Raw genomic sequence first — 27,453 nt, forward strand, 5'->3', positions numbered from 1 at the left:
ACAATGTTACATACGTATTATTCTTCTTCAGAATATTTTATCGTTTATGTGAATTTTATTAAAAATATTTTAAAAAGTTATAATATATGAAGGCTAACATTTTTAACTACAATAATAGATAAGTTTCTTTGTTACAATGTATCAATATCAACTCCACAAAAAATGTTCATAAAACAGATTTAACAGGTAATATATAATATTATAATAGGTGAATGTGAATCTAAACTTTTTGCAAAAAATTCCAAGTTGTTGAAAATAATTTATATTTCAAAATAAATATTTCTAGACACTAAAATAATGTAATAATTAATAATAAAGATTCATATGAAAAATAGGTATAAACCCATAATAAATATGATTTATAATACCTTATATTTGTACTAACTTTACTGTAAAATCTGACTTTGTTCGAAAAAAAGGGAATAAACATAATATACATATATATTGGTGTTTCTTGATTTTAGTTTAACCCAGTTCACGGGTAAGCAACATTGGTGTTCCTGACTTTGTGAACTAGTGAGCTAATTAAACTGAGAGGAATAATACACCTGTAGTAAGTTTGATATAGCACTTGATACATTTTTGTATGTGGTTAAAATTACTTTTAAACTTTCCTATGTTATTTCCAAAAAATATATCTAAAACTTTGGTCAACAATGGTCGGGTATTTTTTGAGCCTATCAACTATAAACAAAAGGACATCGCCTTTTTTTGTATATTTTCAAAGCAACAAATAATTATTTTTTTTATTTTTAAAAATCCTATAGCTCAAATGGCAAATCGGCTAATTTATACATTTGTTTTAAATTTTATTTCTGTTCCGAATAGCAACCGTATATACAAACACAATTGTCGTAAGACAAAACTAAATGCATGTGACTGTGTAAACTATCTCATAGAAGCCGCTATAGGAGTTAAAAAAAAAATGAAACACCCTCCAAATTTCAAAAAAAAAAATAATGATAAAACTTTTATTTAAATCGGTACTATAGTTCGGAGAATAGCCATGTCTAATACGTATTATCTATTAAATATAATAATATAATTTAAAAAGTATGTCATAAAGTTTTACCATATCTATCCTATAAAAATAATAAATACACTATAGCTAACATCGGTAAAAAAAAAAAACAGGAGTTTTCCAAAGACAAAATAAATATTATTTTTAAAGTGGTAAAAGAAAATCAATTATATTTATTATAAATTAAATAATAAAAATTACTCATAAGTTGTATTCACTATGTAACGACTAACGACAAGATATGTAATTTAAATATTAAATTTACGTTATTGTACAAGTACGAAGTACATACCTAAATGTCTAACCATGTATTACTATTAATATCCTAGCTTTAAAATTGTATACTTTTTATGTGAAAAATAAATCAATCATTCGCTTCTAAGTTCTAAACATAATTGTTTCTTCTTTAATTCTTATCTGTAAACTTATGATTTATGAACCAAATACTAAAATACATTTTCACGTGAAAGTAAAAGTTATAAAAATACATGTAACCTTCTATGTATTATTAGGTGGGTATTAATGTATTTTAATATTATAATAAAGTTTTCATCGTTTTAAGTGCAGAATGGTTGTAATTGATGAAGCAAATAATTATCTTTTAGGTACCTACGTTCAATATGATTAACACGAAAAATGAAAAATACCTATCTCGATACACTTTCCATAAACATTATATTATAATTCATAGCACTATATTATTCCTATAGTTGTTAAGGCAAGAAAACACATAATATATAAAATATGTAACCTCACGGCTTACATCCAAAAACATATATAGTTAGGTATGTCAAATATGTAAACTAAAATGATGTGATATAATTTGTAAATATTTGAAGTCTTGTATTACTCCATTGGTGTACCTATTTATAGCATTCTGTAACACTGTCATTTTTTTTTTTTTTTTTTTGAAACTGGCGGAGTTTACATATACCCATTACAGGTAAGAAAAAAACTAGTGCAGTTTACATTAGACCATTTAATGCCTTTTTATCTTGACCGATATTCTGGAGGAGTTTACAATCACTCCTACATAATATAGCCAAAATATTATATAATATATATATATATATATTACAATTAATAGTTATTCCACAACATACCGTCGTCACGGAGACTTTTGTTGAAAATAGGTAGTGAAAACCACACTAATATTATAAAATATGATTATCGTTGGTTTAAATCGCGTGCAATCTAAGTTAAATTATACATACGCATACCGCAATTAGGCTATTAATTTATTATCTATATTATAAAATGTGGCTACTGTAACCTACGATCTGTGACTATCCCAAACTCACGTATATATACCCTGCATTAGTTTAATTACGGGGATCAATTTAGGGGAGAGGGCACTTTATCTCCCAAAATAAAGAATGGATTCATTTAAAATACATTTATAAGATAAACATAGTTTTAAATATAATAATAATAATAAACTATTATTATACAAGATTATCATTGCATTATTTTTATTCAAACGAGTTATAGAATCTTTTTTTATTTTTTTCAAAAAACTCTTATACTTATACAATATACTTAAGATAATTTAACGATGTGAGCACCTACTGTAATTTCTTTAAACACATTTTAAGACTTGTGTATGAAAACAAACAATTAGGTTACGGTTTCGATTTTGGTAACGCATAATTTTTACAAGAGTACACCACTGAATATAATACAACGACAGTATACAAAATGTCGTAAACGAATGAAAAACAATATATTATTATATAGTAAAAATATATTAATTAATGTTATTATTATATTATGTGATGTCGACGATACCTTTCTTCCAGCAGATCCGATGTACAATAAGTCGTGGAGCACTGCAGGTATATAGTATATATTATGTATTATTATGTTGTGTATATTAATATGTTATATGGATAGTAGCGGACGTTCGGTTTCGGCCGTCAGTGCTGGAGGGTGGTCAAATGCGGGTCGTAAAACGTATCGCGGTTTTCGCGTAAATACAAATTATTATTTACGCGCGGGGATGAACTGCGGTGGTGTTAGCGTCGGTCGACGGTGGTAACGGCGGTGGTGGTGACATCGGCGGCCAGGCACCCGGAAACCAGGTACCATGTATATACGCGCTCACTCGAAAAAAAGAAAAAAAAAAACACTTCGGACACGGGAGAGATCCAGCGATCGGATCTGCCGCAGTGGTGGGACGCGACGAGGCTACATATTATCTGCGGGCGGAGGACTCGGAGCTCGGCGTTTTTATATAAAGTGCCGCGCTCGCGTTCATATCGACCGGAGCGCCGCCGTCTCGTCTATCCGAAACTCCCGGGTGCGTGTTATTGTTATGGAGTACCTACTACGTCGGAGGGCGGCGAAACGGGCCGAGCGGACGGCGGAGCGCCATCTGTGCGGGTCACCGCGAAAACCTCACGACTCGGCGACGGGCGGCGACGTAAAAGCTGCCGCAGCGGGTTAGAAGCCGGTACAACTTTCAAATATTTGCACTTGCAAAACACGCACAATACCATAGAATGTGATATTTTATTATAACATAATATACCTACCTATATACGTGCCGTGTCGATTTTGACTCACGTCTCGTGTACAAAGGTAGAAGCGGTTATCTGCGTATTACACTGCTTACAAACGTTTGTTCTGGCACACGTCGAAATATTTTATATTATAATATTATGTACCTATACATGAATTATCGTTAAAACGCATTAACGTGCGTGGTTATATTATTGTTATAATTTTTTCTTTTTTTTTTTTTTATTATTTATTGTCATCGTGACACAATAATAATAATATATTATACGCATTTAGGACGAGACGCACTTTGTTTTAATACCTATCATAATAGCTACACGTTATCGTCTATAATGTATATATCATTCAGTTGTTTGTCAGCAGGCCTTTTCGAGGCTTTTCTCGACGCGCAATAGTATTAACAGCTGCCGCGTCCATAGAAACTATACAATGCGTTTTTTTTGTTTTGTACGATTCAGCACAGACTTTGGCCTATTTTTGATCGCGATCTGTTTGAAAAATACTCTTAACAGTTTTGAAAAATTTTGTATTTTGAATATAATCCACGCACACGCGTTAAGGTTTATTTTAACAACACTATACGAAAATACAACAATACTTCATTATTTATATTTATCGTAAAATGTGACGCCTGCACTTGAGAGATGTGAGGGTGAAACTACACCGTATATGCATATATTATAGTCACTCATGTTTCTAATCAAAGATCGGTTCGCGTATATTATAATGACAATTTAAGTTCAGATCTCAACGTATAAACGCCAAATCACATCACTGTCAAATACTTATGTGTGACTGAAAAATGTGAGAAAACCTTATATCAATTTTAACTAAATTTAGAAATACAAGGTCGTAATAATTGAGTGAATCTGATGGATACTTATATAAGATATAGGTATGAGTATAAACGGATGAATGTTCAGGAAAACACTGCCGGTATATAGGTAATATGTAATATGATCACGGCAGCTGCAGCAGCTGCATTATCTTTGTTTACTCATAAAACATAAACCAACCATTGATAGACGATTCTTACTATACATGACATAACCTAAGCAGAATACAATATTATATTATACGAGTATATACATATAAGGTACATTACTATATACTATGGCATCCTGCGAGAATAATAACAGTTTTAGATTCCGAGCGGAACAATCATGAATGTATGGTTTTATAATTTACAAGGATGTGTGATGACCTTTCTGTTATCACCTTTTAAACAGTAAAAATTCTTTTATTTTCAAATTTAAGGAGTGGTTTCAGGTAACAACTTGATCTAGTTAGTATTATGGTAAGGATTCAAATGTAAAACTATTCAGTGATTTCACTACCGAGAAAAACAAAATAAAAATTATGTAAAAACAAGAATTTCTTAATTTTTGACAACATCGATTGGTTTTTTTTGTTGTAACTAAAAAACTAATAACCCTTGATACTTTATTTGTCTTAGCATTTAATAGACATAACATAATTTTCAAAACATTTTGATTCTTTGGCGTGAAGTAAAAAAAGCTTGAAAATGTAATACAATGTACCCATAAGTTCTTTAAATCCCCAATTAATAAATATCGAAAATACATAATGAAACTCAAAATATATTTTCATTAATTTTAATCATGAACCTATTTACACTGCTCTATGTATAAATAGACTTTGATTCATAAGTCAATAACAATCATGTATGACCTAAAATATTAATAAATACTTTTATAATAATTAATAATATAAAAAATACGATTTTTGTTTTAAATTAACCTACCGTATTACCAATAGCAAAAGAATGACTAATAAGAACATAAATATATAAATAAAAATATATACTTAAAACAAATAGACTGACAGATAGTCTCCACTCGGGACTGTTTTTGGAGTACAATTATTTATCATTGCATTTAAACACACCCATTACCGTCACCTACTCCACTCTATGACGAGGTACTCTACTTTTTACTATATAATGCTATTTTTGTTCAAAATATCGCTGCAAAGATCGTATTTTAAGTCCATATTTTTTTCAACGATGGGTGTATATACTGTATAATATCAAATAGCAAAACATAACAGATGCACACTCCACCGTCCTTTGTTACGATAAAAAATATTGGCAAGTGAAAATCACCGTCGTAACAAAATAATATGTGCAGTATAGACCGTCACGGTTTCCTCTTTTTCTAACAAACAACTGTTTGGTCACCCCTGCTACAAATGCGGAAGGTAATCCCCTATGATATACCAAATATGCCTGCTGTCGATTATGGGTAGGTATTGTAAATTTCACCGGTCATATTAAGCATTGTATACAGTTGAAGCAGGGTATGCACATAATATATCACCTGCAGCCTTAATGATAACTTTAATGGATGAATTATATACAAAATTTATCCCAACAAAAACCATTAAAATAAATCATGATTTACAGAAAATACTTTTTTCTTGATGCGATAATAGATATCTTTATCTAAAAATAAGAAAATACAAATTTATTAAATACACATATTGTTATTTTGTTAGGAGTTTTATAAGAAAAAAGTTTACAACTATTATTAAGGGTTGTTGCTATAATTGGATGATTTTACAAAAGATTATAACGTAGTTCGTAGAATGTATAAATTTAATACATTATTAGCTTCAGATAAGTAAAAGGTGTAACAACTCAATTGTATATTTGTATATCATACATAATGAAACACGTAAGACTTTATCAATATTGTCTTATTTATTGATTTACTGTCAGTTGTCACTGTATTTAATATCCTACACCTATTAAAATAAATATCATTATATATCTGGTAGGAATAAATATAGTATATAAATATAAATAGCGGGAATTTATATATTATGTTCATTTGAGATTTTAATCAGTAATCTAATCAGTAGTTGTATTTGTTTTTTCCATAATAAAGTATTCAAAGTACTATGGTCAGTTAGGTTACCAACTGGTAAACTACAAAGCTACTGCAACTTACATAACAATGAAATTCCAAATGAGTATTGAGTATATAGGTATTTTTCATTTAACTTAGGTATCGAATTCAGACTCAATGCATTTATAATTTTGCGTAGATAGGAAGAATTTATAGTAGAAAATAAATTAATCATTTCAAAAAAATGACGAGTACATAATATGCAGGTATGTTTCTAATTACAATAGACAATGTTATCATTATTGTAAGACATTCATAATTTTTTTTTTTATAATTTATATATACATATATTATATATTTATATGTATTTGTATTAAAAGCGAACAAATCGTAAATATTTCTTAAACGTTTTGATGTCAAAAACAACATGAACAGACTAGAATCGTTAACACACAGGTTTAAAGTATATAATATGGTTATATTTAATTAAGTCATAAAAGTGAATGTAAAATAAGTAAAAAATGTATATTTAAATCATGAGATAAGTATTTTTTTTTTTTAATAATAAACATAATATATTGAAACTTAAGATTGAGATCACAAATAGTAGTTTAGTTAGTTTCATTATCAGTTATTAATAAAGTAGATGTAAAAATAACATTTAAATTTAAATATTAATGACAAAATAAATATACTCTGGCAAAATTGGAAGAAAACAATCATTAATATAATTTATAATTATATATACCTATGTAGTATGTATATTGTATATATTATTATTATTTTTATTATATGCAAATTCATACTTAACTATTACAATAAAATAAAATAAGTATTATTATAACTCTTCTGAAAACATTAAAATTTTATCTACCAATTATTACCAACAATAATTACCAATAGCTAGACCCAAATTTTTTTAATTTTATGCCTTTGATTTATCATCAACATTTTAAAATATTGTAAATCTAATGTTTTGATTAAGTCATATTTTTACCTAACTTAAAAATTAAGTTAACATATTATATATTGGCACTTATAATAACCCCTGGAAATCCTTTTCCCGTGATTGTCTTTACCCTCAATTGTTTCTTCTTTTATGGTCATATTTATACTATTTGGTAATTAAAATGTCCCTTCAGATAACACTTTTCGTCGATTAACATTTATTAAATCTTTTATTATTAATAAGGTTCGAATTTTCAGTATCTTAATTAATATTGTATTAAATTTTTTTTGTTATAACCAAAAATTAAATGGGTAAAATTTTAAATACCTATTTACGTACTTATGATAAACTATTAAAACAACTACCTTATTAGAATTTATGAACAAAGAAAAATGTTAAAGTCAAATAACGTTATTTAAATTAAAAAAAATAATAATAATAATAATAAGGAATCATTTTCGAACCTTATTATTATAATTTATTTTTAGTCAAACATAAATTAACTAATTTAATTAATATTGTTTTCATTACTACCTACCTATTAATTTTTATATATAATTTATGAATCAATTTAACACTGTGATTTAACACACGCACACGTTTGAAAAAACCTATGACTAAATCAATAGTATTTTGATGATCTATTTACAAACTACAATACAAGGCAAATTTTCAAAGTACCTTAGTAGTAAGTTAAGTTTTAAATAGGCATTTGCAACTAATTCATCAAACAAATTTAAGAGTTTTAAAGATTTGTAAATAATTTATTGTAAATTGTAAAAAATAAAAATAATAAATATCAGTAATGTATTGAGTTTTAACTTTTAATTTATACGTAGTAGTTTAGGATTATCACAATAGTCAGAATATCAGATAAATGTATTGTAGTGAAACATGAGTTTTATGAAAAAATTATCAATTTGATGATAAGCCTACTGCAAAATTGCTTGTCTATTATTTTAATATGATATGCTTTCCAAGCACTTTGCCCTGTATTACGAGTAAACAGCTAAAATATCGTGAGAATAAAATAAATGGTTGATCAATAACAAATAGAATTCAGATATGAAATGTAAATATAACCTATGTAGTAATGAATTCTACCAAACAATGCATTTATCGATGGGATTCATTCGAGATCCAGGCGGACATTCATATGCTTTGGCAAAGTCATCAGAATTCGACAAAGGACCCCAAACTCGTGTGGGCCCAGGTGAGTGTACGGAAGATCTGACTTTAGTCAGTGCGTCTTCTGGTCGCATTGAACCGCACCAAATTTGTGCGTAATTTAAAAAAAAAAGTTGATCATGTGTCATATCAATGCCAGGAAGTAATGGTTCTTCTCCGTGTTTGGACACCCATTTCTTATAAGCCTGGAAACAAATTATTATTTTTTTAAATTTTTCAATAAGTATACAAATATGTATCTAAGATATGAACGTTTGTTGTGAGAAGACCGTCAATTCACTTTTTGATCATTTTAATATTATTAATTTGAATTTTAAAAATAAAACGTTTTTATTATCTCTACCTAAAAAGTTTCTATTTTGATCATGACACTCCATACGCAACAACCATCCATATAATACAATACGAATTGTGAGTGTATATCGCTTTAGGTAGGTACCATTTATGTTTAATACTCTCATCATAATACTAAGTATTTATAAATAGGGTTAATATCATAATGATAAAGTTTATAATTATATGTATATAATATATATATACCCGAAATGACTGTTTAAGTCCACCGTTGTCAGCTATGTTTTCGCCCTGAGTCATGCGTCCATTAACATGTAAATTTACTTCTTGCATTTTGTACTTTGAATATTGATCCACCATACACTGAGCTTTTTCCCTGAACGTATATATTGTTTTAGAATCCCACCACTCGATCATATTACCATTTTTATCAAACTGGCGACCTATTATCGGTTTTTTAAATAATTGTATTAAAATATTTAAGTAATGTTATCCATTACAAAGGAAATACCTTTATCATCGAATCCGTGAGTGATCTCGTGACCAATTACTACACCGATCCCACCATAATTTAAGGATTTAGGAAAATGTTGACTATAAAATAAAGGTTGAAGAATACCAGCAGGAATGACTAACAAATTAAAATCAATTTATTAGTACTTATTATTTATCACTAACGAGTATTTGCATATGCTATGACTATTTACTATGCGAATTAAACTTACCAATATGATTCTTATTCGGATTGTAAAATGCATTAACTACTGCGGGTTCTGTTGACCATTTATCTTTGTCAACAGGTTTTCTTAATCTTTCTAAATTTTGATAAGCATCAAACTTAAGCACATTAAATACGTTCAGAATAAATTGATTTTCCGTTACATTCAACTAAAAAAATATACGAAAATTCGAAATAACCAAAAAATAATTTTTAAACTTTTAAATATACCATAGTATATTCTTTTTCCAACTCGTCCGGATCTGTTAATACTTCTGGGTATCCAATTCGTTCTTTCATAGCATCCGCCTTTGCTTTGGCCACTATTCTTGTTTGTTCGTCCATCCAATGGTTTTCATTTAGAAGTTCGTTAAATGCTTCTCGAATTGATTGTATCATATCCATAGCAGTCACCTTATAGAAAAATATTTAATAAAATACCGTATATTTTCTACTTCATACTGTAAAATACATTTTAATTTAATTTTTGAAAACGTTTATGTTTTAATCGTACTTTACTCTCCAAGCTGAAATTATCTCTAATAAATAAAGCGCCAACTGCCATTCCAAGTCGCTTGTTTGTCCAATCTACACAATCTCTCCATCTACTTCGTTCATTGAGAATTCCTAATAGTATTTTCTTGAAGTTTAATCTTTTATACTGAAAATCATCGATCATATGCGGAAGTACAGTGCTTTGAACTAGTCTCCAAATAATGTAATTGTGAATGACCCTATAAAAATAAATCTTTAATTGTCATGTTTCATATTAGTTTTTAGTTATTAATATACCTTCTGTCAGTTTTTTTTAATAGATAACCGAGTTGTTTAAAGTATGACATAGCATAACTAACTACAGGTTCTTGATCAGAAAGTTTAATTTGCAAAATAGTTTTCAGATATAATTGCCAATCAAATTCTGGAACTTGTTTTTGTAAATCTTTCAGTGGAAGTTTTAAATATGTACCAGTCGTGTCATGTCTATCGGTTTCCGTCTGAGTAATCTACATATTATAATAATTTAACATTAAACCATTTTATAATATACAAATATTAATTGTACTCACATTTGCTATTTCAATTTCAAATTCAATAATTTTTAATAGTTCAAATGGTGCCGTTGACTTATTTGCCCCTAATAACACAGCTACTTCAGACATATATTTATGATAAGCTTGTAATGCTTCAGCGCTACTGTCTTTTAAGAAATAATCTCTGCTCGGTAGTCCAAGTTGCATCTGATCCAACTAAATTTTATAAAAAAAAATGTAAAAAAGATAATAATAACAGAAGTAATAATACGTTTTAATTAATACTTAATTAAGCATAAATGTATAAGCCACCACATCAATCATATTATATTATTGTCTACTTGTCTACTTGTCTACTTGTTTGTTCTTACTATGTAGATGCGACTACATTAATGTCTTACTTTTTTCGCACCTGAAGGATGTTTACAGAAGAGTTTTTATCATCTGGACCAACCCATGGCTCAATTATGATTCCTTCGTTGAATTCTTTTTTTAATCGACCAAGCAAAACTTCAATACTATAATCAGGTGGTCGCCAATTTGTTTCGATTACAGGCCAGCCTCCAATTGACTTTAAGAGTTCACGGATAGGCAAGTCTCCAATATATCTGATTTGAGCTAAACTCAAATATATGTTTAAACTAAATATTTAGAATTCGTTAAAACAATCTAGTTAAGTACTTACTAATATTCATGCATGATTTATAAAATAGTTTTGCTTTAATTGTTGCCGAACTGTCAAGTCGATTTACTGATTCTTCAAGAAGTCCTAAATAAAAAAAATACATTTAAATATACCTGGATACGAAAATATTTCATACCTATACGGCTATTTTAGGTATATACACATCAAAATGTATAATTCAAATGTTAATAAAAGAAAACCGTACCAATACATCATTAATATTTTTAAATAACTAAAATATTGGCTTATGAAAATACATATGCTATTTTCAAGCTTTTTTGACATGGACAAACAATTTTAATTCACATTAAAAAAAAAAATAAATAAATAAAACTTTAAATGTCTTTAAATAAATAGCTCATAAATAGCATCAAAATATTTTTATAATTTTAACACGTGTAAAAAATACTAATATAAATATTTTAAGTATCTAAGTATCTATAGCATTTTTTTTTTTTAATTATAACAAAATAATAAAATCAATTTGTAAAAACTAGTTTTGCGTAAAAATTTGAGTTTTTCTTTAACTTTTTCTTTTTTTTTTTTTCAATTGTTTTGGAAAAAAAATAGGATATTATATTTTAACATTTTTAACCTCTCAAAAGTACAAGCAAGATCCAATATTAAATCAAAACCCACTTTTAAATTTAAAGATTGAAGCATACTTTCTTTAAAAAAAAATAAAAGGAAACGAACATCATTATAAAATTAATACATTTATTGCTGTTCTCGAAATCTAAAATACTTTAAAAAAAATAATAATATACCTAATGATGTAAAAATTTGAATTTAAAATGTCTATAAGAAAAAATATTGTGTTTATGTATTTTTTTCCGGTAATTTTTAGATTACTGTAAAAAAATTAATGAAAAAGGTATCTATGCTTATTTATTTTTTAATTACCTACAAAAAGTAAATAAATTATTCCTGATTACTTAGATTAATTTGGTACTTGTATATTTAACCCATAAAGTAAAACTATAGATCCAATTGCCCACCAAAATATGATGACCTAAAAAAATACACATTATTCAATTATTGTAAAACCAACACTTGTTACATTCAGAATCTAAAAGAGCTTTGTATCGATTGACCAACTATACATAAAACCAAAGTATTTAAAAACATTATCTTCAACTATATTAAAAATCATAATATGAATTAATGCATAACCAAAATATAAAAAAAGTGATCCCATACTTTACGATTCATTTTGGATATTTAATACAGATATTCAAATTTCACTAGGATTAAGTAATTTCCTCTATACAATACTTAATTTATATACGTTATGAATCATTTGATTTTATATGAAAAACTAACCTTTTAAAATAACTTGTAATCGATCAGCAAGCACTTCAAATGTGTTGATACTGCTTTTATCTTCAGGAATTAAATGCCTTTTATCCCAAGTACCACAAGCATATTGATAAAAATCGTCACAAGGATCTGCAGTTGGATCCATTGCGGACAATAATGAAGCAGCTATAAAAATATATATTGATAAAAAAAAAATTATCTCATATTTAAACATCATAAAATTAAAATAATAAAAAAATATATAATGTGACATAATAAATAATGAAATAAAATAAAATATTGTACCTTATATAAAGATAACAAAGTAGTTTACTTTAAAACAAAAATTGTTTAAAAAAATTGTTTTTCTTGTCTCTATATTATTAAATACAATTAACAAAACATAATATACATTGTGTATTCTTTCATAGTTATTGAATTTCATATTAGATAGGTAAAATATAATCAATTAAGCTACACACATTAATTTATTTATAATAACATAATCCACCTGTACTATTAAAGTATCCACTGATTCCACTATTACTACAAATCATACTATATGCAAAATCAGTTATGTAACATAGCTATAAGTACCGCAATTAGGGAATATTATCATGGGATTTAGAGTTTTGAAATAGACACAATACGATTCCATTGCAGTTTACTCAAAAAAAACTAAATCTCTTAATTATTATACTATTATTATGTATGGCAATTATTTTATATTAAAATAATTAAAATACCTATCACAGTTTTAAATTAAGAATACTTTTTTAACGATTTATAATATTTAAAAAAATATGTAACTTTTTTAATTTTATGGTAGAGTACATTCGTAATTACCTACATCATAATTATTTATTTTAAACCTTAATTGGCATAGTATTAATTGTTACTTACCATTAATTATTCATAAATTTAAAAAATATGTATCCCAGAAAACTAAAATTACTTGAAATACTATAACTTTATTCTACATATTATATTTGATTTTATTATTAAATTTTAATTGAAGAAGTAAAAACGTAAGACGGCAAACGTAAAATATTACAATTCTTTATTCTGCACATTGTACATGGTTAGATTTTTAAAAAACTAAATCTCTAAATGTACTAATAATATTTAATTGAGTAATATAATTATTAAAAATGTTTGCTAATTAACTTTGAAAATTTAAGTGATTTAAACTATTTAAAAATACGTTGTAAAAATATGTCAGAAGTAATTTAATTTAATTGTGTGTAAATTATAAATTAAATATTATTAAATTACTAACTCAATAAATAGGAAAAATACATTAATGATTATACGACATTTGAAACAAATGTTAAAACGAATATTATAAGTTATAACCGTTTTATTATATGAAAAACTAATAACATTGTTTATTTTCATTTATTCATTTTTTTTTCTTAAATGATCAAATTAGGTATACGATTTTTCTGATGAATAATGAATGTTATATAATAATTACCTGTTTTAACGCATTCTTCTTTCATACATATATTAGGTTCATTGTTTGAGAACCAGTTACCTAGAATAATTAAACAATAATTTATTATAAATATTATTTAAATAATAATAATAATTAGTATAAGATGTCGTTGTTATTGAAAATTGATTAATGATTGTTAATATTAATAGTGTCAAGGTCGATTAAAACCGGTCGCATTGATGTCCTATAGGCATTTTTAATGACTAAAAGTTGTACAAGTCATAATATTATGAAAGATTTTGACAAATAATGTTCACTTTATGTACTTGATACGTGTTTTTTCGAACAATTATCAACATTGTCTGTTTTGATTTAATACTTTATAGATATGTATCAGTATAACCTTATAGGTTATAGCTATTTGTGGTTATTCTTTGTAATTTTTGACACTGGAGCCTGGTAGCAAGGTTTCTTGATGTCGTTTATAGTAATATATTATTAGTACGAATCGGGGATAATCATTTTTAACACTGAATTATAGTTGAAGGTTATTTTATTTACTTCCGTTAAAATTGTTTGAATACTATAAACAAAACGTAGACATTCTTTATACTGTTATAGGAGTGCCGAGTGACCATAAGGGTTGTAACAGTAGGGCTTTTTATCATGATAACTTTTGAAACAATTATCATCGTATCATAAAAACTAATAAATTGTTATAAACATGCATGTTAAATTTAAATTTTTATATGTATACGTTTTGCCCAAATTAATATTAATTTTAGTCTGATATGTTCAAAATCACAATTTTATTTTTTTCACAAAATATCTATTTAGTTTATGAAAAAACTGTAAATAATAATAACATAATTATACAGATATCACCATTAGTTTTCATTTATAATTTAAAATTAGAATTAAAAAATATGCATTTTAATGAATGGAAATTAATTTTTCACAAATAATTAATTTATTAGTTTTTAATTTGTCAATAATTGTGTATTGAACGATTAAAATAATTGATTATACCATGTATACTAACTTTTACATTTTTGATCTTTAGCTCCAAATATGCATTCTATTTTCACAAAAAAATATACCAACGAGGCGAGTAAGGTGAAAAATACAGTGAGACATACGAAAAGTACTAATTTTTCCGTATTTGTTTCAGGAACCAATATCCGATAACACGTAGAGCTTGTTTTATGTCTAGGCACTTGTATAGGGCTAACATTGCGAACACGAAACTTGCTCTTGGATGGTCGTTCGTCAGCCGATGAAATCCGTACATCGGGTAAGAGTGCTTTTTGATATTTTCTTCCGAAATATCCATTGTTTGTAACCTCATTACTTTTTGAGTTTCCGACCTCTAAATCATCATTGCATGGTCTGAGTGGAAACCCTTCTTTACACGTTGTATTCGTAGGAGAATTATTCGTCATCATGATTTTTTTTTAATCTATAAAAATCCCTTTTCGTTATTTATCCAACAATTAATCTTCATGTATAAAATATTCATTTTAATTGATTTTATGCTGTTTTGGTAGTTTTCATAAACCGTTTTCTAAAAAAAAAATACATATTTAAAATAATATTAAATACTAAAACTGTAGTATAATTTTAAATTAAACTGATTGAAGAATTAAAAAATGTACTTATCTTGTAAACAAATTAAGACAAAATTTATATTTAAAGGAAAAAAAACTATCTGTATAGTGTATATACATGCATTGTTGTATAGAATATTAAAAATTAGTTGTACTAACAAAATTATAATGTATTTGGACGTTGAAAACTGAAGCAAAAAAATGCAATAACGTGATTATTTATTAATAAACATCCATTGCTCATTTAAATATGTTTCGCTCTAAATCGTAATTCTAATATTAATGCAATATTAGAAATAGTGAAAAGGTAGATTAATGAATAAGATTTTTTTTAAATTCAAAAACAGGTTAACTATTTGTTCAATATATTGAATTATGAAGTAGCTAGATATGTAAATATTTTAGTAATAAGTTTACCAAAAATTAGCCAAGATATTACAAAAACTCCAAAAATCAAAAAATTGGAAATTATTTGATCAAACAAAATTTTTTTTTTAATTAATTTATTTTTTTTTTTTTTGACCCAGAAACCTCATAGGTGTTATTATTTATAATTCTACTCACACATACACAACTACTGTAGGGGTTATGTCCAGATGTCCTTGATCAAAAGTTTTAAGTAGAAAATGTATTTTGGTAATGCAAGTGAATATACGAATTGTATATTTTAATTGATTAATTGAGTAATTATTTATTTAATTTTATATCAACCATAGACTAAACAGTATTATATTATAAAATAAAAAGAAAAAAGTATATTTCTATTATTTCTAATATTTAAATTACATTACGATATTCAATAGCATTTTAATTTCAGTAAGTGTTTAAATAAACAAAATGTATTTAAGTATATGATGGTTTCAATATTTCAATATAATAATAAACATACGTGGAAATAAAAAATAAAAATTTGTAATTACTAATTTCTAAAATAAAACTATTAATTTGAATCCATAAATATTATAAAATAAGTAAACCATAGATATAAAGGATTAATTTAGGTGGATAAATATTTTTAAGATATAAAATTGTTAAGTTGATTTATACGCTATATTCAAAAATATAAAAATTTTAATATTAATAATATTTTAATAATATTTTCATTTTTCATAAAATAATTGAAAATAATTCAAGTACCTATCTCTATAAATATTTTATAATTATTTAATAAAATATGATATCATGTTTAAATAATATTAACGTTTTTTTTTTTTTAATGCAGAGTTATATTTTTAGCTCATGAATAATATGTAAATACTTGTATATAAATTATGTATATATAATATATGATATTATTAATGAAATTCTTAAAAACTTACCTACTTAATTGTTAATAGTTGTCTAAAATATATGCACACTATTCCATGCATTAGCTTACAAGTATCAGCTTTTTAATATGTTACAGAAATTGTAAATAAAAATAATCTAAGACACGTTCTAGTAAGTATAGAAACTGTCGAGAACCTAAAACTACACTATTACTGAGACGGACTGCTTTATATACTAGTAAACTTGATGAAAAAATAATACAATACTATACCTAAGTATATTATCATTCGACAACCTTCGACTACTTTCGCCACGGGCACGCGCTTCCTTTTTCGCGCTGATTCTTTCTCACGGGTGCCAATCAATGCCTACTTTCTTGAGGAACACACAAATTATTTTAATTGATCAACAGCTTCCTAAAGATTTCACACCACTGTACAAATAAGAAATAACGACGTAAACGTTCGTTCGCGAGATATGAATTTATTAATTATATAGATTTAATCAATTCATTCAATACATTCAATTAACATGACACAACAAACAAATCAAAAACTACAATGTTGAAATAATGGGCGTTTTACAAAAATTTGAAACAGGTAGCATGAAAAAAACAATGAAACCAGGATGCTGCACTGTGTCCGGCGACAAGGATATGCAATCAATAAACACCACAAGAGCTAGTACGTAGTTTCATTGTATGATACTAGATAGGGCTAAAATTATAGAAGCAAGACGTGCAGCAAATGAATATTAAATAATTAAAAAAATGTAGTTGTAATTTTTGAGTACTTTTTGGTACATTCAACTGTTTCATATCTATTTATTCATTTAAATGTTCAATAAAAATATATTAATATATTATATTAAAAATTAACAATATATTATTGATAGCCATTAAATAAAAATAAAATATATTATATATATAATACCAATACAACTTATCAAACATAAATATTATATTTATTTGTTTAGAGAAGAATAGCGACAATAATGAATAACCTATTCAAATTATATAAATTTTATTAATCCAATCATAAATCAGCAAATAATTATACGTAAAAACTAAAAATAATTTTAAAAAATACTCATTATTTAATATTTTTCTTTTACTCACAATATTAATAATATTTAGTATCTACTGCAATATCATTGATTTTTCTCAGTTACACCTCACGCAACACACTTTTTACTTAGTCATTGTAATTACAATGAACTAATACAGAAAAAATATTTCAAATTTATCGTAAACTGTCGTAGCTCGGTCATATACCTATAGGTTAATTTTGTAATTTTATGTATAATCACGTACGTATTAATTAATAATCAAAAAATTGTTTTTGTTATCCATTAACACGTTATATATTAAAACATCAACAAATATGCAATTTTTTGTATATTGGATTTTATAAGAATCAAGAATTTTAATAAAATATTTATATTTTATAACAAAAAAAATTGTCAAACTATTAATTGTAAAATAATTACTTGCTGTCTATTCATTTTATGGATTAAACAAATATTTATTTATTGACTGTGGGAATAATGGCATGTGTCATAGCTCATAAGCTCATAAAAAGTGATAACTCTATAGATTAAAAATTGCAATTAAATTGTAATTATTACGCTTGATACATTTTATAATTTTAAAAAATTCCTGTTTAAAATTCTGAAATTCTAAAATTTATTTTATTTTATGGCAATTTATATAAAAAAATAATACTAATAACAGCATAAATAAAAGTATTTCATAATCATCACTTGAAATATTAATGTTATGATTGCAGGTAACGGAGGACACGACCATAACATAATTTTGTATAAATGTATATTATAATTTACGTGATGGAATACGTTGACGGGCAAATTCATACACACTGATAATAAATTAGGCATATAAAACGTTACGGAAAACACCATGTATTGTGTATAACTCCAGCCTTATGAAAAGACTTAAATTATAATGCATATATAACTTGGCAATTAATTACCATAGAAAATCCATCAAACATTTTTTTTATATATACGTTGATAAGTTCAATAATATTTTAATTATATTTTTAAAACCCAAATAAATGTGTCTTTAATCTGTATAATACCTTTATTATAGATGAAACTAATTAATACACATATTAACTAACCTTGGAGTAAGGCAAGACCCACCATAAGCAAACATTATAATACTCTCCATAATATTATCGCAAACCAACAAATATTTTATAAATTATTATACTTTAAAATTATTTAATTGTAATATGATAGACTTATGCATGAAATACAAATAATAGGTAAAGTTATTTGTTTTAATTAAATCGATAATAAACTGTAGTCTTAAATAAATTAATTAAGTTAGTAATTTTATTATTTTTATTATATTCTATTTTCTATATGCATAAAATATGTATTTTTATTTTTGTTTAAAATTAGTCCCAATTTCTAATTATAACAAGATATGTCAACAGGACTAAGCTAACACCACAGGATATTACATTATTTATTACATTATATTATATTACATTATAATAAACATCTTTTATTAATCTTCATCTATTTAACTTCAAGAATAACAATATTAGTTGTAATAATAGTTGAGATATACTTCCCTCCCCATAAGCCAAAAATAAACATATAGGTAGCTCATACGAATATATATGATTTATGATTTATCTATAAATCCATTATCTTATTAAACACTTCCAGAAAAATAACTAAAAGTTCATTCATAAAACATAATATTTAACAGTTCAGTGCAACAATTTAAATATAGTTATTAGATAAGCCAAGTTGAAATGTTGCAAACAAAATACAAAATACAAAGATAATACATTATACACTTATATATATACATAGGTAGGTGAAGTGTGAAATTCTTTTATAGTATTTTTATATTAAATATTTATTATTGTAAAAAAAAAATAGGAATATTGTTGTGTATTGATTATAATTTATTATATTGAGTATCTATGGATAATCCTTTTTTTATCGCACTTTGAAACATAATTGGTATAATATAATGAATCAATTGTATTTCGATTTTTTAGTATGCTGGTTCAAGTTTAATTGTTACTTATTGAAATAATAGTTAATTGATAATAAATTTATAAGTAAGTTAATTATTACTAACATAATAATTATATCCACGAACAAAATTATAATATTAAAAATTTACGTGTATCCAATGCCACATTTTTAATTCGAATACCTATTCTATCCTAACTAATATTATTATCGGATGTCAAACAGTTATTTTGTATAAGTGCATTGTGCATTATCCACAATTATTTAAAGATACATAATATTTGTATTTATAATATTATAAAATTTTTAGGTTTATCTATAGTTGTAGTCTTTAGAGCAGCGGTTCCCAACCCATGGACCGCGAACCATATAATATTAAATATTATTTATTATATGTAAATGAATACATTTAAAGTTGTGCTATTAGTAAACTTGTGGACTTAACGATTTTTTTACAAAATTGGTAGTCCGCAAAACTAAAAAGGTTGGAAACCGCTGTTTTAGAGAATGTAGTCGAAGTACAAACGTTGCACGTTTCCATTTAACCATCACATAACAATGACAACTTAACGTTCAAAATACATTTTTATCTGTTATTTGTAAAATTATAATGAATCATTCAATCATCATATTATCAAATTTAAAAACAAGAATATTATTTATTATAAATAAACATTTTAGATTTTACAATTTTATAATCCTCATAACTATTACTTAAAAATTAAAACAAAAAGCATATCGAGGATATGAATAATACATTTACCTTTAAATATAGCAGCCAGCAGGGAGAAATGGATTCTTCAAAACATAAAATTGGCCATTATCCATTAGTAGCACATAAAAACATGATATGTGGAATACAATGTCCTCTAGGACACTTTGTATGGTCACATAGAAAAAATTAAAAGCGCAAATAGTTTGTAGAAAGCTTGTACCTACTATTTCAGAAAGAAAAAATTTTTATATTTTTCCATAATTATTATTACAAATTTAAATTAGTGGGTACAACCACACATGTAGATAGTAGGTATATTATAGTAATATAGTTTAATTTTAGATATCAAACAGAAATAAATAAATAGTTATTAATATCATTACTTATATAATATTAAATATATGAATAGGTACTTAAAATTATTGATTTTTATAAAAAAAAAATGAGTTATATTATGTAGGTACCTAATCTTTCAAGCTTACCTTTAAATTAATGGCAAAATGTATCAAGTATTCGTTGATTAATTACTGTTTAATTTTCATAGTTTTAAAACTGTTCATAGATTGTATTGTGTGTGTATGAATAGTTTATCTACCGCGGCTACTCTCAAATGTTACGCCAAACTAATACTGATCAGTGATCAGTGATCACGGACCACGGAGATTATAATTATGAACGTGCGCAATTAACCTAAAATGTATTTACAATCTAATCTAATTAAACAATAGATAGTGCCAATTATCCGCTTAACCCTATAAATAAATTTATTAATAATAATAAAATATATTAATGTATATTTATATTTATAAGTACCTACTACTTTCTAATACAGTTATCGATAAGGGATATATTATATCTAACTTTTAAGCTTACTTACATTAAAATATGAGTAGTATAAACGTTAAGTTAAGAAAAAAAATTAAAACGCTAACTTAAATAAAACAATCTGTTTGGTAAAATCAAGCAAAAAATAGTATTTATAAACAAATATAAATTTAATTTTAACGGTCATATATCGTATAGAAACAGCTAAGTTATTAATAAGATAAAAATAATATAGGTAATAATAATAAATTCACAGATATACTGGGAGCGTACCTATAGAAAAATATTTTTAGCTGAATAAGCTTAAAACTTAACTAACCTAGCCTAACCCATGACATTTATTATTAAAATACTTCGAATAAATAAGAATACATTAATAATCGTAAATAATGTCCAAATAATTGTAGTTATTTAAAATTAAAAATAATATTTTTTTTCTTATATTAAACACAATAAATATCAATTAATATGATTTTGGAATATCTTATAAATAATTTCATGTTTATAAAATTATTATATGATTATTATTTTCTATTCGAGTCGCAATAGCATTTCTGTACAGTTATACCAAGACCTTTCAACCAGATACAGTTACCACACTTGTATTAATAAAAAATTATGGATGATTCTCTTACTCCAGTCAAAGGTTCGGCGGGGTTGGCAGAGGGGATGGCTCCACACCTCTACCAATCCCACCCTCGGTTATGTACATACATTTTCATTAAAAACCAAGACTGAGCGATCGATAATCTGTTCAGGAGCATCTGCCTTTGCTCTCTTGGCCTCTTTTTTTATTTTGTATCGTAAGCTATTTCGTTTAGCCATAACTCTGATAAGTATAAAATTGATTCCATTTTGAAAACTATACCAACCCAATATTTATGCATGTTAATTTGTTGACTATTGATACAGTATATTATTATAATAATTAATAAATAAATAAATTTAATTTGATAATAAAACGATTTCAGTTTTAAAAATATATATATATATTATATAATTACTTACCTATATTATTTAGATATTTTTCAAATATCAAAGCAGCGTTTATTAAAATTAAATCAATTTTATAAAACATACGATACACAATTATCTCTAGCATTGATAATTTCAATACTTAAAATATTAACTCATTTAATAAATTCTATTTGTATTGTTTATTAAACAACTAACTGACTATTAATAAAAATTATAGTTTATACTTTTCCAATATTTTAAAGTTATTAAATAATACTTTTTTAACAATAAAAACTTCATGGTTTTAGTATTTAAATGGATAAATATATTTTAATATTCATATAAAAAATACTACCATCATTAATTAGGTTTTGACCATGAATTGTTTAATGTTTTACATTTTACATTATATTACCTATATAAGTATTTATATTCAGATCTAATATCTACAACTTATGCAACAGTGTTCTTTTTTATCTTTCTTAGTAAGACTTACTACTAAGTAGGTAAATATGATGCCAATATTTAGCATAGTTATCAATATAATGTTATTCATAGGGAACAAATTTAGTACAAGAAACAGAAATTGAAAATTAAATTTTAATATAAATCAAAAATAACTTCATCCTAGAAACGATTCTTAACGAAGAATATTTAAAACTAAGCGTTCTAGAATTATTTAAAAAACATTTGGCTATAGTTATCAATTTTTTGTTGCGATTACAAAAAAATTACTGAGCATAACAAAAACGTATTAATTCAAAATAAAAATTAATGCACATATTCAAATTTATGGTGGAGAAGCAATATGACAATCCCTTTAGACATTTTTTAATAACAGATTTATTTAATACTCCAAGTAGTAACCAGTAGATAAGTACCACGTTGGTACTAGCCACTAAGTATATCATATTATTTAAAACAATAAATTATAATGGTTGTATAATTTGCAAATAATACATATTTTGATCGATAACATTTATCATTAATAATTAATATCATACTTATATAATATACTTAGTATATATATAACCACATGTACCTACTTATATACAATATACTTAATCAATAGAATTACTCCAATATAAAATATTATTGAAATTTATTAATTATCCACGATTCACAAATCCATGTATAACAGTAGAACTGTTACTTTTATAGTTTCCTATATACTGCGTATACAATAGATTATAGAATTCATAATAAAACAAATACTAAATTAATGAAGCTTATACGCCATGTTTTAGATTTGAATTTGAAAAATGTCTAATGCTCGTAGAAATAAAAATTACCAACTATTTAAGCAACATACTGAAATACTGAAAATATTCATATTATTTATATAACTGTTTCACTTTGTTAACCAAAAAAATGAGGAACCCAATGTAATTTCATGACACGAATCCTTTATCTAGTTTATGTTGTATAGAAGTCTATTAACTGTGGTTAATCTATTTAAATTATAAAACATTAAAACCCATAGATAATAATATTCTATTATATTATTATGATAGATATTATAGAATAAAGATAATATCATACATTCATAAGTCTTAAATGGAAGTTGTGGAATGTAGGATAATATACCTATTTTACCTAACAATGAAATTCTTGCTTTGTATACTTGCTAATTTGCGTTTTTTTGCAATAAGTAGTCCAATATAGAACATAGTTTTCTACTTTACTCAGGTCAGATAATTTCTAATTATCTTGATATAATTTAAAATTCAAATATTAATATAGGTACCTACTATACATATACCTACTTAATTATTTGCTTTGGATATTCGTTGCATGTTTACTTATTTCTTATTGGTTATCGTTACCTAACTTATTAACACGAATCCCGGACGAAAAGTCCATTTTAAAAAAAGTTGAACAAAAATTCCGGATTCATTTTTATTGCTAGACAAAATGTCCGAAAATATATTTAATAATTAATTTCTATATACGCCACTGGCCTATAGTGGTATTTGGTGGGAGAGGTGTATAAGACAATTTGAAGCGATTATAGCTTCTTATCTAATATTATGTAGGTGGTATAATTGTAACATCTCAAAACTAAAACTGCCATGACAAATATTATAATCAATATAATCTAATCTAGTAGCATCGACTGGTGGTATTGCTATACAGTATACATATAATATAAATATAACAATAATATAATAAATATAAATTACTGTAGAGTGTATAGATAGAACATATTATTATCTACATTTTTTGAACAATAGTGAAAAAAGGTCAATGCTTGATCATGATTATTTTAGTTTACGTATTTTATTTCCTCGATTATTGATCTATAAGTTTTATAAGGGAAAACATTTTATTCCCTCAAGTACCTATACCTTTTAATTAATTTTGTTATTATAAATCGAAACTATAAATATATCATATTTTTTTCTTATAATAGACAAAAGCATACATTTAAAAAATGTCGAAAAAAGCAACAAAAAAACATTGAAATATGCAATTAAAATCTTAAAATATAAAAATGTCATAACTTGCAAAAATATGCATTAAAAAAGTTATTTTTTAAATCAGTATGTCATAAAAATATTATATCTATTATCTACATATCAATAGCATAAGATCAGCCAGAATAAATATGCAAATACATACAAATCAGAGCTTTATATTGATATATAATAATACTGCATACTATTTTTTCGATTTACGGAGTTTTTTTTAGGACGGCAGTAAATAAATCACTATAATTATTTACGCATTATCACGGTTGTACTCTAAAAATTCGCAATATTAGACTTAACATAATTTAATTTTAAATTATATATATATATTATATATTATACATATAATTTTATGATTAATTTATATAATATGATATCATATAATATATTTCTATAATTTTTATAATTATTTTTTTTTTATTATTTTAAATTGAGTAAAATTCCCCGTATTTTAATGAAATAAGCTTCAAATTCCCATTTTTCCCTTTTATAAATTTTGACGTAAAATTATTTGTTTTGTGTAGTATCAAATACCTATATATAATATAATATAATTAAAGATGAAAATTTAATAAAATATTTTAATTATATTTTCGGACTATTCGTCTGCCAATAAAATGTGCTCGGACTTTTTGTTCGAAAATAAAATAATGAATCCAGACTTTTTGTTCATTTTTTTTTCAAAATGGACTTTTTTGACCGATTACCGGCTAACACCATAAGTATGAGAAAAGTAAGAATAGATTAAATTTGGCCAGTTATTCAGATCGACAAATTTGGATTTATTATGTCGTACTCGCAAAAATAATGATAAATGATATTATTTTAATAAATACCAAAAAAAAGATATTTTAAATTATAAATTGAATTAATGCTAAATGGTATTTCTTATTCTGGAGTTAATAATACTTTCAATTAAATAAATAAATAAACAAGTACCATAGCCTGGAAGGAAACGCAAAAGTCATACCTAGGAAATTTATTTTTTAAATTATTAGTTATTTAATATATGATTGCTAATATTAACATTAACAAGTACAACTATGATAAATTATCATCTTGGTCATAAGCATAAATAAAAATTATTTTCTCGGCAGCTGTTATAATAAAAAGTTCAATAAATTTAATTGAATTTAAATACATTTTTGATCAGGTACCATACTATATAATAAATTATACATTTAGCATAATAATATAAGTGTATTTCTTACAATTCTAAGAATAGTGGGTAGGTACTCAAAAACACAAAGCTAATTATAAATAAATTATTATTAAATAATTATAATACTCTTGATAATGGTTATTGCACTTAGTACAGAGTTACCATTTTTTTTATCCATATTTAGACGATTTACTTTTTCTTTAAAATATAACGCTTAATATATTATTATAACAAAATCAGATATTTTAACTTCACTATCTTGTTTATTACCTTCTAAATTGTGTTGTAGTAATATGGTATACTTATGGTTTTTATATAAAGACGATTTAAATTAAATTGTGTAACGCCCTACATCCATATTAAAAAGAAAATTCAAATTATGACAAATTGAATAGAATATAGAAAAAATTAAGCTATCTAACCATAAATAATATATTTAGTATTATTTACTATGCACTTAACCTACTTACTCACTGGATTCACTAATATACTACATAGTGCATACTATGTTGCCCTGAATATATCTTTCCAAATGAGTAATGGTATAATTAATTTTCACTAATAAACCAATTTTAATTATTATTTTATATTTAAAAATAAAATTACATTACATCACCACTTAAATGGATAGAATTCGTTACAGCATTCATGGTAAAATATGCTTCTGTAGTAATTACATTAAAATAAAATCAATAAATGTGTGACTGTATAAAACTGTATGTATTATTATTTATATAACAATATAATAATATATTTATTTGCAGAAATAAATTCCATTTACAATATAACATAATGACAGTATGCGTTTATGTAGGTGTGTGTGTGTGTGTGTGTGTGGGAGTATGGGACAAAATAAATTAAAATAAATAACAATATATACTATATAAAATAAATAATAACTTATTAACCTGCAAAAGTTATTACTTATTATTGTGCAAGGCCGTATCTAGGGTGGTTGGGGGTTTAACCCCCTCCCCACCACGACATTTTTTCATGTTGTATTATTTGGTTAGGTATACTATACTAAATTACCTATACAATATTCTAATAAAATTAGAACACAATTCTTTAGCTTAAAACCCCTCCCGAAATTAATTTCCAGTTACGGCCATGTCACTATGTTCAAATATTTCTTAATCTTCCTACCACAGTCTACATTATAGATCATCACAGTGCCACCCCAACTGAATACGAACTAACCGACTACGATGTCAAAAATAAGAAAGTACAAATAATTTTTTCATAAATCTTATAACAGTATAAATATTTGGGTACAAAAGTATTGATACATACCACTCGTATAATTATTATATTATATTTTAATAAAAAAGGGTATATTCATTGTTGTTTAAATAAATCATTATAAATTTTAGTAAAACGAATTATATTTAATTTAAATTATCAAACTGAGGAAAA

The 27,453-nt window shown here is 25.2% G+C and overlaps 2 protein-coding genes and 1 long non-coding RNA gene across 6 annotated transcripts in view; 1 reads left to right on the forward strand and 2 right to left on the reverse strand.

The window, feature by feature from the left end:
- LOC114120342 (uncharacterized) overlaps nt 1-3,649 on the reverse strand; it is an 18,170-nt gene extending 14,521 nt beyond the window's left edge. The window contains exon 1 of the mRNA XM_027982214.2: nt 2,810-3,649. The gene's annotated coding sequence lies outside the window, so the exon portion shown is untranslated. The remainder of the gene's footprint in view (nt 1-2,809) is intronic.
- The window catches only part of LOC114120350 (uncharacterized), a 21,490-nt gene extending 1,762 nt beyond the window's left edge, over nt 1-19,728 (forward strand). The window contains exons 2-4 of the long non-coding RNA XR_003592109.2: nt 15,185-15,307; nt 17,489-17,572; nt 18,677-19,728. This is a non-coding gene — a long non-coding RNA (uncharacterized LOC114120350). The remainder of the gene's footprint in view (nt 1-15,184; nt 15,308-17,488; nt 17,573-18,676) is intronic.
- Nucleotides 8,120-21,124, reverse strand: LOC114120348 (neprilysin-1-like). 4 transcript variants are annotated; one of them, XM_050202378.1, is made up of 14 exons: nt 21,105-21,124; nt 15,056-15,577; nt 14,053-14,112; nt 12,600-12,761; nt 11,277-11,360; nt 11,004-11,209; nt 10,628-10,807; nt 10,353-10,564; nt 10,075-10,294; nt 9,792-9,974; nt 9,568-9,730; nt 9,354-9,473; nt 9,089-9,285; nt 8,120-8,733 (listed from the first exon to the last, which is right to left on the reverse strand). In XM_050202378.1, the coding sequence occupies exons 2-14, from the start codon at nt 15,456-15,458 to the stop codon at nt 8,461-8,463; spliced, it is 2,463 nt and encodes an 820-aa protein (XP_050058335.1). In that variant the 5' UTR covers nt 15,459-15,577; nt 21,105-21,124; the 3' UTR covers nt 8,120-8,460. The 4 variants fall into 4 exon arrangements, with proteins under 4 accessions (XP_050058335.1, XP_027838026.2, XP_027838028.2 ...); XM_027982225.2 differs by lacking the exon at nt 21,105-21,124 and adding an exon at nt 17,161-17,492; XM_027982227.2 differs by lacking the exon at nt 21,105-21,124 and adding an exon at nt 16,944-17,134.
- Nucleotides 21,125-27,453: the final 6,329 nt, after the last annotated feature.

The sequence above is a fragment of the Aphis gossypii genome, chromosome 2, assembly GCF_020184175.1.
Source record: "Aphis gossypii isolate Hap1 chromosome 2, ASM2018417v2, whole genome shotgun sequence".
In the NCBI taxonomy this organism is placed as follows: domain Eukaryota; kingdom Metazoa; phylum Arthropoda; class Insecta; order Hemiptera; family Aphididae; genus Aphis; species Aphis gossypii.

Bases quoted from the DNA above. Each gene is read 5' to 3' on its own strand.
- LOC114120348 (XM_050202378.1), bottom strand. From the start codon at position 15,458: ATGATGACGAATAATTCTCCTACGAATACAACGTGTAAAGAAGGGTTT. The intron at 9,975-10,074 runs GTACGATTAAAA...TTTTTCTATAAG, and splicing joins ATTTCAGCTTGGAGAGTAAA to GTGACTGCTATGGATATGAT. The intron at 9,731-9,791 runs GTATATTTAAAA...ATATTTTTTTAG, and splicing joins TGGAAAAAGAATATACTATG to TTGAATGTAACGGAAAATCA.